Source organism: Arvicola amphibius, chromosome 7 (assembly GCF_903992535.2).
Source record: "Arvicola amphibius chromosome 7, mArvAmp1.2, whole genome shotgun sequence".
NCBI classification, from domain to species: Eukaryota; Metazoa; Chordata; class Mammalia; order Rodentia; family Cricetidae; genus Arvicola; species Arvicola amphibius.
Window position 1 is genome coordinate 101,962,605 of NC_052053.1, and position 14,901 is coordinate 101,977,505.

Genomic DNA, 14,901 nt, shown 5'->3' on the forward strand with positions numbered 1-14,901 from the left:
TATTAAAATCTAAATTCAATGGTAGACATGAGGAAACAGGAGGCTGAATCAGGTGTCTTGTTACAGTGCATAGGTGGTAGAGGTGGTGGTGATTGCTCCACTGCCTTGGTTCTGAAGGTCCCCAGCTGCCAAGGTTGGCAAATACTCCCAGAAATGACGTGGAATGAATGCAACAGCCTCCTCTGCCAGGCAAGGATGACCCTAGAATTACAGTAAAACTCTTCAGCTCTGTGGTACACCAGCCCTCCCAACCCCGGGCAGCTCACCCAAGGCTCTTTTCCTCACCAGATGAGCGGGAAGTTGTTCAGAAGAAGACCTTTACGAAATGGGTCAACTCCCACCTGGCTCGAGTGTCCTGCCGCATCAGTGACCTCTACAAGGACCTGCGGGATGGGCGCATGCTCATCAAGCTGCTGGAAGTGCTCTCCGGAGAGATGCTGGTAAGGCCCCTCCCAGCCTGTGGCTGATGCCGTCAGCCCCTCTTCAGGAAAAGCATTTGCTGGAGCCAGAGGGTGCCCTCGGCTGCCAGGGTTTCTCTCTGTTCCTCTCCGAGGCTCCAGACTTACAGTGTCAAGAGTCTATGGCTGGCTGGGTTCTCTGACTTCTTCCCAGATTGCCCTGCCCCCTCTGACCACTCCCGCCCCTTCAGGCTCATTCCAGAAGCTACGAAGAGCTTTACTGTTCTCACTGGGGTCTCTGGGCAATCTGGAGCTGGGATGCTGCTGGAGAGATTTTTGTTCCTCTTGGAACCAAGGGGAAGGATGGGAGAAAGTTTTCTGTGTACTTTGCCACAGGTCCAAGTGGAGCCCATTAGGGGGCCTCTTGGTGGTCCCTGCTAGCACTGTGGTAGGTGAGGGTGTTTACTTTGCTCCTTCACTTCCTTTGTGACCTTGGGCTATCAGGTAGGATCTTTCTTGCCTCTACTTCTTCCAGGTATAGAATGAGGTATTGTGAGATCCTCGGGGTCTTAATGAAAAGCCGCCGGGTTCTTCTACCTTTTCCGTTCCAGGCTGCAGTTCTTCACTCTTTAGCCCACACTGAAATTCCACGGGAAAGAGTTGCCCTAGGACCCCTTCAAAAGACAATTAGGAGCAGTGGGCCAAGCTGGTAGAGTGCTTGAGGACCTGCGTCTGACCCCAGACTCAGAATGCACATAGGAAAACTGGGCATGGTGGTATGTTGGGCTTTTATAATCACAGCACCAGGAAGGTAGATACAGGGCAATCCCTGGGACTCCCAGTCCAGCCAATCCAGCCTCCTTGGCAAGTGTCTCAAAGACTCAAAACAAAAATGGTGAGCAGTGACTGAAGAGTGACACTCAGCGTTGTCCTCTGACCTCCACACACACCTTTATATCTGCACACACATGCATCCATACCCGCACACTAGCGTTAATAATAATCCCCTTGGGTTTCGGCTGAGGTATTCAGGGGAGGAAGATTTGGTGGGGATGGGGACATTGTCAGTCACCAATCTGAAAACCATTCTTACTACTGATTAGCAGAGAGTAGTTCTTAGAACTGTGTTTGTACATGGCAAGTATTCAGTTCACTGCTGTGTTCCGGAGTCTGATTGTCATTTAGCACCCACTCAGAAGGGAGGGGCTCTTAGGGAGCCTGGTTGAGTGCTTGAGACAGGAACCTTCTGAATTTTGATAAAGGAAGGAAGTACTGGAGAGATTGCCCATCCTGTTAAGCCCTGGCTACTCTTTCAGAGGACCTAGTTTCAATTCCCAGTACTGGGATGGCTTCCTGTAACTCCAGTTCCAGGGTATCTAATGCCCTCTTCTGGACTCTCTGGACGCTGCGTGCATATGGTGCGCTGACATAAATACAGGCAAAACACCCAGAAACATAAAGATGAAAATAAATAAATAAATGTAAAAAACTGTAAAGGGTCAGGAGTGATGGTGGAATCTGGAATTTGACCAGGAAGATGAAGGGTAGAGCTGGTGGCATCAGCTGATACAGGTTGCGGCCACCTCTGGTGTGACTGTGACGTCCCTTCATGCCCACGAGGCCACTGTTGTCCCTTAGCCAAGGCCCACCAAGGGCAAGATGCGCATCCACTGCCTGGAGAATGTGGACAAAGCCTTGCAGTTCCTCAAGGAGCAGCGCGTGCACCTGGAGAATATGGGCTCCCATGATATCGTGGATGGCAACCACCGCCTGGTCCTAGGCCTCATCTGGACCATCATCCTCCGATTCCAGGTAGGTTCCACTCCGGCACCGAGACCTTTACAAAATGCTGACTAGAGCATGTTTATGGACATCTAGGGAGACTAGAAGTGATCATGGGATGGAGGAGCTACATTCCAAAGTGCTATAGCTCAGGACAGCTGCCCAGCTGCAGTCTTTCGAGGGGGGAAATAGAAGTTGACTCGTATCTAGGATGCAGTGTTGTGTCCTTTGTGTGTAACTTCTTCCTGTTTGAAATAATATGGCTCAGAAATTGCAAAAATAGTACAGAAAGAAAAACACCCTTTTATGCTTTTAAAACTACATACGTTTTCCCATCTAAAACTCAAGGTTCTCTCCTTGATCCTCGGCCTCCACCTTAGGAGGGGGATGCTGTCCACACATAGGTGTGTCTTCTTCCCACAGCTAACCACGTTTGGACACACCCTCACAGACACACCCAGAAGTGTGTGTCACTGATCTGCTAGCCTGAGCTCAGTACTCCCATGTTAGCAATTCCACCCAACATCTGTTGCGCCACCCTGCGAGGCATTGTACCTCTGGGGAAGGTGTCAGGGCATCTTATTGTTCTCAGACTCCTGCTAGAGGTATCTGTGTCACCTCTGATACCAGGTGCCGTTCTGGTTGACTGAGGCAAACAAGTCAGCAACTAGGACCCAAGACCGCAAGGGGGCTGTAGGGATGAGTGCTACAGAGATGTGGAGGGGCCAAGGGAAAGAGTCTCCCCGGGAAAGCAGGAAGGCATAGAGCCAGATACACAGTTACTCTTCTCTTTCTTATTCTGCCATTCCCAGATTCAGGACATTGTTGTCCAAACACAAGAAGGTCGTGAGACACGCTCAGCTAAGGACGCGCTGCTCCTGTGGTGCCAGATGAAGACGGCGGGGTGTGTATGCCCTTCCAACCTGCCATTACTGTGTCTCCTACCAGCCCCTTGCTTCCCCTAAGGCAGTGGTTCTCAACCTTCCTAACGCTGAGACCCTTTAATACAGTTCCTCATGTTGTGGGGACCCCAACCATAAAATTATTTTTGTTGCCACTTCATAACTATAATTTTGCTACCGTTCTGAATCGTTATGTAAATATCTGATATGCAGGTTGTCTGATATGTGACCCTGTGAAAGGGTTGTTTGACCCTCCCCCCAAACTTCTGCCCTCAGGTTACCATTCCCCAAGAGGCACCGGTCCCTCAGAACTATAGCAGCTTTGGTACAATTGATTCAAGTCTGCCCTGACCTGATTCTTCTGAAACTCGAGATTCCTTTCCAGAGTTACCACGGTCAAACTGTGGAACCTGTTGAGTTATGAGCCACAGTTAACGGGGGTGGGGGGGTGTTTTTGTGTGGCTTAGCTGTATGAAGCATGATTAATAAAAACTCAGATAGAGAAATTGGGGTTCAACCTGAAGGTCAGAAAAGCAAAACAACCAGCCACTGGCTCTTACCTCTACCTCAGTCCGAAATGGCGATCCTGCCTCCAGGAATCTCAGAATGATACTGTGTCTATGAGCTGTCTCCTCCCATTTTATACTCCTCTCTAGGGCTGGGATTAAAGGTGTGTATTAGCACTGCCTGGTCTGTAAGGCTGACCAGCAGGACTGTTTTGCTCTCTGATCTTCAGGCAAACTTTATTTATTAAAATACAAATGAAATGCCACTCACTACAGCGTGTGTTCTTATGTTGAAGCAGCTCAAGATGGGGCAGGTCTGTCCCTCTCCTGGCATATGTACCCTCAGCTCAGATGCTTGTCTGGGACCTCAAAAGGATGTGTTTCTTAGTTTTAATGTTTCTCTTGAATGCAGCTACCCCCATGTCAATGTCACCAACTTCACCTCCAGCTGGAAAGATGGCCTGGCCTTCAATGCCCTAATACATAAACACCGGTAAGGGGAGCCCTGGTACTGAGGGAGGATTTGATACCCTGCACTTAACCAGAGGGCGGGGGTGGGGGGTTGCCTCTGCTGCTTCTCCTTTCATCCTTGGCCTTCCCTAGGGCTCCTGCTTCCTTCAACTTCCGGTCCTGCGGCTGCCTGTTTCCTTCCAAACTGGTGCTCCCGGTTCCCCTGTCTCTGGTCTTGTGTCTCATTTCTCCCACCTGCCTTCCCAACTCCCTACGTTTGTCTAGCATCCTTACTTCACGCTGCTACTGTCCTGCATGTGGGACCACCATGGCCACACCATCTTAACAGTTCAACCCTTGTCCCCAGGCCTGACCTCATCGACTTTGACAAGCTAAAGGATTCCAACGCCCGGCATAACTTGGAGCACGCGTTTGATGTGGCCGAACGCCAGCTGGGCATCATCCCACTCCTTGACCCCGAAGGTGAGTCCCACCCATTTTACTCCCTCCCAGGGCTGGTCCAGGTGCCTGGGAAGCTACAGGCACAGGGATATTGAGACCAAGTCAGGGGCCCTGCTCTGCTCCTCAGTGACAAGTAGGTTTTCAGCAGACATCTGGCATATGGGGAGGGTCTTTGATGCCTTGGACCCTCCTTCATTCTCTTTCATAGTTCATGGTTCTAATGTGGGTCTCATCATTGTCTGAGATAAAAGGCATCTGCTCAGTTTTTTTGCTTCTTTTAGAGCTCACTTTGTATCTGAAGCTGTCCTTGAACTGATGCTCTTACCTCTGACTCTGTACCCAGCTACTCCTCCATTTTGTGCCCTGTTGGCTGTCATTTGATGACTATGATTGTACTCCAAGATGGAGAAAGTGAGGCTAATGCCAGAAACATGGCTTTCCTGGGCTCTAGTTTGGGGACTCAGAATGTACCGTCTCCCTTTACAGATGTCTTCACGGAAAACCCGGACGAGAAATCCATCATCACCTATGTGGTGGCCTTTTATCACTACTTCTCCAAGATGAAGGTGCTGGCGGTGGAGGGCAAGCGAGTCGGCAAGGTATCAGCTGTTTGTTTGCTGGCCCCGAGTCTTGAGTGGGAGCTCCCTGTCCATCCAAAAGGCTTCGTGTTTGGGCCCCTAGCTGCGGTTTGCTGTGTAGAACACCTGCTCCCCAGTTCCTCTAAAGTCCCCTTGGAAACCCTCAACCTTGACTCCAAAGAATGCCGTGTCTGTCCTGCTGCGCAACAGCCCCAGGTCTGAGTCTGTAGTTCACCCGGAAGCCCGTGTCTCCCAGACGTCCCCAGGAAGCACCACAGACTCTTAATTTGTTCTGCTGATTGTAGCGTCAGACCTTGCAGGCTCCCACGGTGCACCGGGAGCACAGCCCTTGGTGCAGAGTGACATGCCTGCTTCCTCTCCCCTGCTGGTTCTTCAGCTCCTCAAGAAAGACTGACCCCTATCCGTCTCCAGGTGCCTCGTGTGTCACAAAGGCTGCCTGGATGTCTTTGATTCCTAATAAACAGTTGGAAATAAAATAGCGCCCAGGGGCTCGTGCCCAAACAGTTGTAGCCGAAACAGCAGGCTTCAGGTCCAGTGAAGAGATTCTATCTTAAAACCTAGGCTGGAAAGTGATTGAGGAAGACACCAACCTTGAGAGGCTGGTATCCTGGCTCAACAAGCTTATTGATTTTTCTATAGCGGTGGTTCTCAACCTTCCTAGTGCTGTGATCCTTTAATACAGTTCCTCATGTTGTGCTGACCCCCAACCACAAAATTATTTTCATTGCTACTTCATAACTGTAATTTTGCTACTGTTAGGAATCATAATGTGATAATCTGATATGTGATTCCAAGGGGTCACAACCCACAGGTTGAGAACCACCATTCTGTAGGCTTAAAGGAGGGGGATGCGACCATTGAACCTCAACACAGTCAGTGCAGGAGAGGAGATCTTGGGGGAACAAACCCAACCTAGAACACTAACAGAGCCTGAGAGACGCAGGAGCCCCAGAGTAGTTCACACCGATGGTAGGTCTCATTGGTGGCGTCATTGTGTTATTGGAGGCATTTCCCCTCTGATGAGAGTAAGTGACAAGGCGAACTCCCTAGGTCATTGACCATGCCATCGAGACCGAGAAGATGATCGAAAAGTACAGCGGGCTAGCCTCAGACCTGCTCACCTGGATTGAGCAAACCATCAATGTTCTGAACAGCCGCAAGTTTGCCAACTCATTGAGTGGCGTCCAACAGCAGCTACAGGCCTTCAGCACCTACCGTACTGTGGAGAAGCCACCCAAGTAAGGCCCTGGAACGTGGGGGGGGGGGGGTGGTCGGGCCTCGGGAGCCGAAAAAGTTGAGAGCTGGGGGTTGGGCCCTAAGAAGAATATCTACAAGGCCCGTCCTTAAGTTCCATGGCTGGACTTCTATCTACTTGGCCACCCCCTTCTACGCCACCCAGCTTCGCTGACACTGATGAGTGACTCTTGCTTATAGACAAAGGGAGGGCTTTTCTAGACTCTCAAGGCCAGCAGAGGGGCCTTTCAGGCTTCTTTGGAGAGCCAGTACCGGATAGCTTCTTATAGTGCATCTGTTCCCTGAGCTGGGAGTTTCTTTTCAGGTAAACGACCATTGTGTCATCCGTCCCCGAGTGCCCTGTGCTGGTCCCTGTGTCATCAAGTCTATCCATCTTTCTCCATCCCACCTCGTATTGTTCATCAGCAAAGCACTAAGCCAGCTTCTACCCCGCCCTACCACATGCGTGCACACACAGCCATACATGCGCATGTGGAACCATGCACACAATTGTGCATGCATGTATAATGAACATAAGCACGCACATACATAACCACACACACAGCTATGCAGACACATACAGATACAGCTATGTACATATGTATATACACATATTCACAACCATGCAACACATGCACATGAACACATGAACACACATGTGGGTACTCACACATGTGTCCACACATGTGTGGGTACTTAGAGGTATGCAGGCGCGCGCACACGTCAGTGTGCATTTCCAAATATGCACGCATATAAACATGTGTGCACAGCTATGCACGTCAGGAATTGCAGGCTCTCTGCTGGTAACTTGTCTAGCCCTGAAGAGAACGACGCTTCTAGTTCGTCAGTGATGTCCTCTGTTTCTCCTCCCGTCTCATCTCACACTCACCATTCAAGTCTCTCAGAGAGGCAGAAAGGAGACGCTAAGCCCAGGATGTTCTGTAACTCTGGATCTGGTTTCTGGTCCGACACTAACCCACTTTTAAAGCCCCAAATGCAATCCTGATACTGTGAGGCCCAGTATACAAAGTTGATGCCTCTCACCTGTGCCCTCAGTGCTCCAGGGCCTCAGGCTCCCTGAGTCCTCAATGCTGTGTTCAGCAGGGAGAAGTGGTGGACTCAGTAGTTCAGGGTAGACTCTTGGTGCCTGAGGAAGAGGGAAGGTGAACCTGGACATTGTCCTCTACACCCACAAAGCCCAGCTCCTCCAGGCCCCTTGAACATATCTGGCCTATAGGATTTGGGAGATCCGTCTAACAGACCAGGGTAAAAGTTTCCAGCACTGTGTTCTTGAGGGATATTGCTGCTTCTAAGGTTTTATTGACTAAAAACTATTTGTGTCTGAAAAGCTTTTATTTGTGGGACAGAAAAGAGTTCCTTTGTGCGGGTTGGTAAAACTTGGTATTGATTGGAGTTACCAGAATATTCCAGTTAGCTAATCCCTGCGGAGGCAAATGAATACTCTGATAGCCATTGCATTTTCTCTGAATTGAGCTGCAAAGCCTCACCTTCTTATCTGATCTCTGCCAGTGAGAGTGGCGGAGGTCTTAGCAGGTAAGCAGACCTATCTTGTGTCTTTCCTTCTTTGTTGTTAAAGCAAATAGGCTCTGCCTTCCCAGATCCAGGCTGTCAGGGTTCCCATACCGACCGCAGCAAACAACGTGTCTGTGGGGACTTCAATACCAGGATCCCTACTTCTGCTCCCCACAGGTTTCAGGAGAAGGGGAATCTGGAAGTCCTCCTGTTCACTATCCAATCCCGGATGAGAGCCAACAACCAGAAAGTGTACACGCCCCACGACGGGAAGCTAGTGTCTGACATCAACCGGGTACTGTGACCGTGTCAATTGCCCTTCTGAGTTCCTGAGGATTTGCGGAGTGGTCACTGAGCAAGGCTAGACCAGGCCACTTTATTTGGCATTAATTACACGCTGGCTATTTAGGAGAGTCATTTGAACGTGTCTGTAAGCGTTCATAAGCTGCTCCCTGCCCCTCTCACATTTCACTCTTTTTAGGTACCCAGAACCGTTCTTTGAGGCCATTTTTGGTAGCCTGTCCTCTAATGAACCTTGAGCTTGTCTTGGAGTCTAGAATGTTAATTACTTACGACAGAGGGGAAATGCTGTGTGACGTGTCAGGGGTTTGGAGACTCAGTACCATCTGGAAGCTCTAGTAGAATGGAGGTGGCTATTCGGACGACAATTTGCTGAGCATCTACAGAGGTGGAAGCCATTGTATTATTAATCCAGTGTCTGAGGCAGGCCTAGGGAGGTAGAGCTGGGAAGTCTGACCGCTTCAGCCCAGACAAAAATCAAAGGATGTTACTAAACTTTAATCTGCTACCACCTCACCCCATAGTGGCAGGATCTCCCTGGATTTATACAGTCATCCAGGATCAAGTGAAAAAGACAACCCCAAGCCCGCATATTCTTCCTGTTCCCCAAGAATTCTCCTCTGCCCCATTGCAGGCCTGGGAGAGCCTGGAGGAAGCAGAATACCAAAGGGAGCTGGCCCTGAGGAGCGAGCTCATTCGACAGGAGAAACTGGAACAGCTGGCGAGACGCTTCGACCGAAAGGCTGCCATGAGAGAGACGTGGCTCAATGAAAACCAGCGCCTCGTGACCCAGGTAAGGGAGGACACCGTGGCAGGAGAGGGGAAGTGCTTTAGAGCACTAATCTCGATGGAACTGGAGCTCAAGCCAGTCTCAGCAACAGCCTGATAAGCCCCTTCTCAACCTCGCAGGTGTCTGACTGAATCAAACCAGCAAGTGTCCCCCCACTGAGATACACTCCCAGCCCATATTAAGTCTTCGTTTTAGAACAGAGCCTCACAGACTAGAACGGGCCCCCAGAGTATCTTGTGTTGCCTGTAGCATGCATAGACCCAGGAGACAAAGTTGACATCGATGATTCTTCTCTGCAAGCAGGGCTAAGCCAGAGTGTGCCTTTGGTTTCTTGGCCTCCAGGACTGGGACATATTTTACTGGCAAACGGTGAACCCCGAGGCTGATTCTCCATCAGAGCATCTGTTCCCTCCCACTTAGAGCTTAGAATCAAATTAAATTCTGTCTGTTAAGAGGATAGCGAGTGTTCTAAGAGCATCGGAGAGTGTACGCGCGCCCCAGATAGTGTGTGGGTAAACCTTCTGTTTGCATCCATGTGGCATGCGCCCCGCCTGCCCAGAAATGGAGAGATCTTCTCAAGGCAGGGTGGGAAGTACCAGCGGGCCACCAGAGGACCCTGGAATGAACACACAGCCTCACCTGCATGTGTGGCACAGAGAGTAAAACCGGGGGCTTTTAGGGGTGCTGGTGAGACATTTAGAAGCTGCTCTGATAAGACAGGCAGCAGGGACGCAGAGATAACGCAGAAATGTGTTCTTCCCGTCTGGCAGCTGCACTCCAGGGACCCCTCGCGTCAGCGCCCAGGGGAGTCTGACTGAGCTGCTGTTTTCTCTGTTGTTGTTTTCCTCCTGGGGGCAGGATAACTTCGGGTGTGACCTGGCAGCTGTGGAGGCCGCCAAGAAGAAGCACGAAGCCATCGAGACCGACACAGCCGCCTATGAGGAGCGGGTGAAGGCCCTGGAAGATCTGGCCCAGGAGCTCGAGAAAGAGAATTACCATGACCAGAAGCGCATCATGGCCCGGAAGGACAATATCCTCCGCCTGTGGAGCTACCTCCAAGAGCTGCTGCGGTCCCGGCGCCAGAGGCTCGAGGCCACCCTGGCGCTGCAGAAGCTCTTCCAGGACATGCTGCACAGTATCGACTGGATGGATGAGATCAAGGTGCGCCTGCGGCTGCCCGCCCCTCACCCGTTAGAGTCCGCACGTCTTTCTTCCATGCCTGCCCTCTGGCTGCACCTCTGGGTCATAACAGAGAAAGGACAAAGATGTCACTAGCCCATGTTCACAATATCCCCCAATAACCTAGGAATCCTGGGTTGATGGTTGCACAAGCACCACCCTACAGGAATTAGAAGAGATAAGTGTTAATGAGAAACCCAGAGAATCTAGCTCCAAGTAATCAGGGTTTGATTCTAGTTAGAATCCAGACCCCTCTGCACAGGGAAACCAAAGAAATCTGAAATCTTTCTCTCAGTCGGCTCCAGGAGGTCTTGGGTGAAAGTAAGCAGGAAATTAACCATAGACTTTCTAAAAATAAACATGCCCAGGCTCCAGACCTCAAAAAAGATGATATAGATAAGTGTGAAACTTGAGATTTTGAAGGACATTCCATGGAAGATTCCATAGGGCACCCTTTTTTATAGGAAATCCTGCTCTGCAGCATCTCCTGTCCCAAGCAGCAGACACCTCCCTACTGCATCCACTTCCCCTGGCTAACATGCATCCAAACACCCTCTGGAGGTGTCCTCTCTCCTCACTTGCCCTTGTCCGTTGTCAGGCTCACATCTTGTCTGCTGAATTTGGGAAGCATCTATTGGAGGTTGAAGACCTGCTTCAGAAACACAAGCTGATGGAGGCCGATATTGCCATCCAAGGGGACAAAGTGAAGGCTATCACAGCAGCCACCCTGCAGTTCACTGAGGGGAAAGGTGAGGCCAAGACCGCCCCCTCTGTTGAGGCCACTGATGCTGACCCCATCCTCTGGCCCCTACCCCCCCACTTGAGTAAATCTAGAACCACCTTTAGAATGCAAAACTTGAAGGGTAACAGGGCTCTCCTGAGGGCCAGCTGTTTCAGCAGCCCATAACCAGAAAGACATCCATAAGCATCGTAAGATATCATCTGTCTGCTGTTCCTTTTGCTAGTGTCTGAGACTGTGTTTCTAGTTTCTTAAAGAAGAGAGTGCATTACCTCCTGGGAATCCCATGTCATGTTGTACGTTTCTAAGAACCGTCTCAACTTTTAATCTCCCTCATTCCTGAAGTTTAGTGAGAACCAGTTACGTAATGAAGCCTGTCCTCTGAGGAACTGAGACTCCATGCATCCAATCCCCAAGGACGTCAAAGTCATAGCAGTGGTAGAGCTTTGCCTACCACACACAAGGTCCCCAAGACCCTGAGAGGTGGAAGATACAGGATGTGTGGTTCTGAGCTGAAACTTGCCAATAAATGAGTCCCCTCCTCCTCCTCTCCCTCCAGGGTACCAGCCTTGTGATCCCCAGGTCATCCAGGACCGTGTCAGTCACCTTGAGCAGTGCTTCAGTGAACTAAGCAACATGGCGGCTGGACGGAAGGCACAGCTGGAGCAATCCAAGCGACTCTGGAAGTTCTTCTGGGAGATGGACGAGGCCGAAAGCTGGATCAAGGAAAAGGAGCAGATCTACTCCTCCCTGGACTATGGAAAGGATCTGACCAGCGTGCTCATCTTACAGCGCAAGCACAAGGCTTTCGAGGATGAGCTCCGTGGGCTAGATGCCCACCTGAAGCAGATCTTCCAGGAGGCTGAGGGTATGGTTGCCCAAAAGCAGTTTGGACACCCACAGATCGAGAACCGTGTCAAGGAGGTCTCTGCCCAGTGGGACCACCTGAAAGAGCTGGCTGCCTTTCGGAAGAAGGACCTGCAGAATGCAGAGGACTTCTTCCAGTTCCAGGGCGATGCAGACGACCTGAAGGCTTGGCTGCAAGATGCTCACCGGCTGCTCTCCGGTGAGGACGTAGGGCAAGACGAAGGTGCCACGAGAGCCCTGGGAAAGAAGCACAAGGAGTTTCTAGAAGAGCTGGAGGAGAGCCGCGGGGTGATGGAGCACTTAGAGCACCAAGCCCAGGGTTTCCCCGAGGAATTCCGAGATTCCCCGGATGTCACGAGCCGGTTACAGACCCTCCGGAAGCTCTACCAGCAGGTGTTGGCTCAGGCGGAATTGCGTGGACAGAGGCTGCAGGATGCCCTGGACTTGTACACGGTGTTCGGGGAATCAGACGCCTGTGAGCTGTGGATGAGTGAGAAGGAGAAGTGGCTGAACAAGATGGACACCCCAAACACGCTGGAGGACCTGGAGGTGGTGCAGCACAGGTCAGAGAGGCTCAGCCTTTGCTCATCTCCCAGCTGACGCAGCAGGGGTCTCTTTGAGAGAACAGTACTTAATATGCTGGCATCAGGAGTTGAGTTCTGTTCTGGTTGGGGGTCAGGGTACCCCAATACTTCACCCACCACTATGTTCCTGACACAAAGGGGATTTTTCTTTATTCAGTTGCTTCTCAGCTACAGCAGCCTTTGCTCAGATGAATTCTGAGCATGGAACCCCGGGGGAAATGGAGGTGCTGTGTACATGGGGACTGGGGGGCTGGGACTTTGTCATCGCTAACTCTCTACGTTGGTCCCTAAGCCAGAGAACTCCAGGGGGCCACAGGCACCAATCTGTAAACCACAGGTGTCTGAGGCTGCTTTCACTTCCGGTATTCTGATTCCATCAGCACCTTGGGTAGGGTGGGGGCAAGTTCATCCTGTGGGAGGGGGTGATCTTGCTCAGTAGAGTGTGGCATGCCCAGGCTGAGGGGGGTGGTTGGTTCTAAGGCACTAGGAGGGGTGCCCCCTACTGTGACGAGGAGCCGGAGCCGTGCTCAGGCTGTAGACAAATGGGGTGTTCAGGCTATGCAGGGGTCTATGGATGGAGGAATGGTCAGGTAATGGAGAGGAAGTGAGTTCCACCTGTGGATGGGGGCAGGCGTGCAGGCTGCGTGGTCCAAGAGTCACAGAGCAGGAGGAGCTGCTCCCTGGAGTGATGCCAGGGTCTTCCTGCACTAGTGCCAGAGCACTGGTCCTCAGTCTTCCTAATGCTGTGCCCCTTCGATACAGTTCCTCATTTTATGGTGACTCCCAATTATAAAATGATTTTTGCTGCTACTTCATAACTGTAATTTTGCTACTGTTGTGAACTGTGAAAGGTCGTTTGACCTCTGAGGAGTCTCGGCCCACAGGTTGAGAACCACTGTGCTAGAGGGTGCTGGACTCCTGCCAGGAGAAGTTGGCCTTCTTCCCTGAGCAGCCCTCCCTTACCCATCCTGGGACTAAACCGCCAGACTTGCAGGGTTGCGCGGGGGGGGGGGGGGGGGGAGGATTTAGCCATTTTTGGTAGCAGGATTAGGGTAGAACAGCAACTAAGACAATGGAAGTGTAGCAGATGGTCCGTGGGGTGACTGACTCCCAGCACTATGGCCCTACTTCACACTCTCCTGGGTAGCTGATACCTATATAGCAAAGAACCGTCCCCTAACTTGGTCCAGAAATACCAAGACGTGAAACTGAACTATCGAACCAAAACTTTGCTAGCCTGTCTGCCTCCTTTTCTCCCTCGCCTGGACAAAACACTCAGGATGTGGAGTGAGGGAGCAAGGTCTACACATCTGGAAACTGGGACCCACTGGAACCCGGTGGTTCTGCTGCCACTCACTGCTCCCGTGTTCTCCGTCCATATCAGGTTTGACATCCTGGACCAGGAAATGAAGACTTTGATGACTCAGATCGACGGCGTGAACCTTGCTGCCAACAACCTGGTGGAGAGTGGCCACCCACGCAGTGGGGAAGTAAAGCAGTATCAGGATCGCCTGAACAAGAGGTGGGGAGTGGGCAGGGCTGCGGCAGCAAGGGGGAAGCCTATGCTACTGTCAGCATCATGGGGACGAGTGCTGTGTCTTGGGGGAGGGCAGATGTCTGTGCACCCATGATGAAAGGGCCATTCTGAGCGTGCAGACAGTTAGTAGGTCACGTGGTACTTAGCCATATTTCCCCAGACATTCCTGGACATGGGAAATTGCTTTCTGAGAGTTCTTAAGTACTGTCCATAAAAGAATGTCCCTGCCTGTGCCAAAATGCAGCATCAATAATAAGACTGGCTTGAGCGAAGAGAATTAGCAGGGAGCCTTGAGCAAGCTTCATGGCTGGAACGAAAAGCAGGCCCTGAGGAGCCTTTAGAGAGGGGCTGCTTTCAGAGCAGGACATAATTGCTCATTCATTCCTGGAGGATCTTTGAGGACAGAGCAGATTCTTGCATCTTCTGCCTTTACCTCAACCGCGCACGTGCAATGCCGCATGCTCACTCCCTCTTCCTAACGCTGGCTGGCCCCTTCCATGGATGCGTTCAGGAGCTTTATTCTCTGCCTAAGGCAGTTCAGAAGGTGACTTAGGGGATAGTCAGCTGCAAAGACACTGTGGGGATCGTTGAGAGCCTGTGGGAACCCCAAGCTGAAAGAGATGGTCTAGAGCCAGTGGAATGGGGCTGAGCATCTCAGCAGGCAAGGCTGGGACCTACCTGCAAGTCTGATGTTAATTCAAAGAAGGAAGCCTCTTTACTAGGCTTATAGGTACTCTCTATGTGTGAGAGTGGGAGGGGCAGGGGTTTTTTTTTGTTTTGTTTTGTTTTTGTTTTTTTTTTTTTTTTTTTTGAGTTGCTTTTTAAGTGAAGCAGTTAGATCAGTTTAAACCAGAGAAGCTTCCAGGCAGGGAGAACTTGCCAGCTGTGCAATGCATGGTGGTCTCTGTGTGCTGATGGTTACAAAGGCTAAACCACACCCTGCCCCTTCAATGGGTGGCAGTTGCAATTCTCAGGTTGGAGAAGAGCTGAGGTGCAGAACGATGAGGTAGTTTACATTAAGTCTAAGAGTGGAGAGGCCT

General features: G+C 51.1%; 1 protein-coding gene across 1 annotated transcript in view; it reads left to right on the forward strand.

Annotated features, from left to right (window-relative positions):
- Sptb (spectrin beta, erythrocytic) overlaps positions 1-14,901 on the forward strand; it is a 123,694-nt gene that overhangs the window by 72,817 nt on the left and 35,976 nt on the right. Inside the window, exons 3-15 of the mRNA XM_038335760.1 lie at positions 289-440; positions 2,037-2,210; positions 2,993-3,084; positions 4,001-4,081; positions 4,406-4,521; positions 4,987-5,099; positions 6,150-6,337; positions 8,043-8,160; positions 8,800-8,958; positions 9,814-10,116; positions 10,733-10,883; positions 11,433-12,303; positions 13,709-13,846. Coding sequence (XP_038191688.1) covers positions 289-440; positions 2,037-2,210; positions 2,993-3,084; positions 4,001-4,081; positions 4,406-4,521; positions 4,987-5,099; positions 6,150-6,337; positions 8,043-8,160; positions 8,800-8,958; positions 9,814-10,116; positions 10,733-10,883; positions 11,433-12,303; positions 13,709-13,846 — 2,656 coding nt within the window. The remainder of the gene's footprint in view (positions 1-288; positions 441-2,036; positions 2,211-2,992; positions 3,085-4,000; positions 4,082-4,405; positions 4,522-4,986; positions 5,100-6,149; positions 6,338-8,042; positions 8,161-8,799; positions 8,959-9,813; positions 10,117-10,732; positions 10,884-11,432; positions 12,304-13,708; positions 13,847-14,901) is intronic.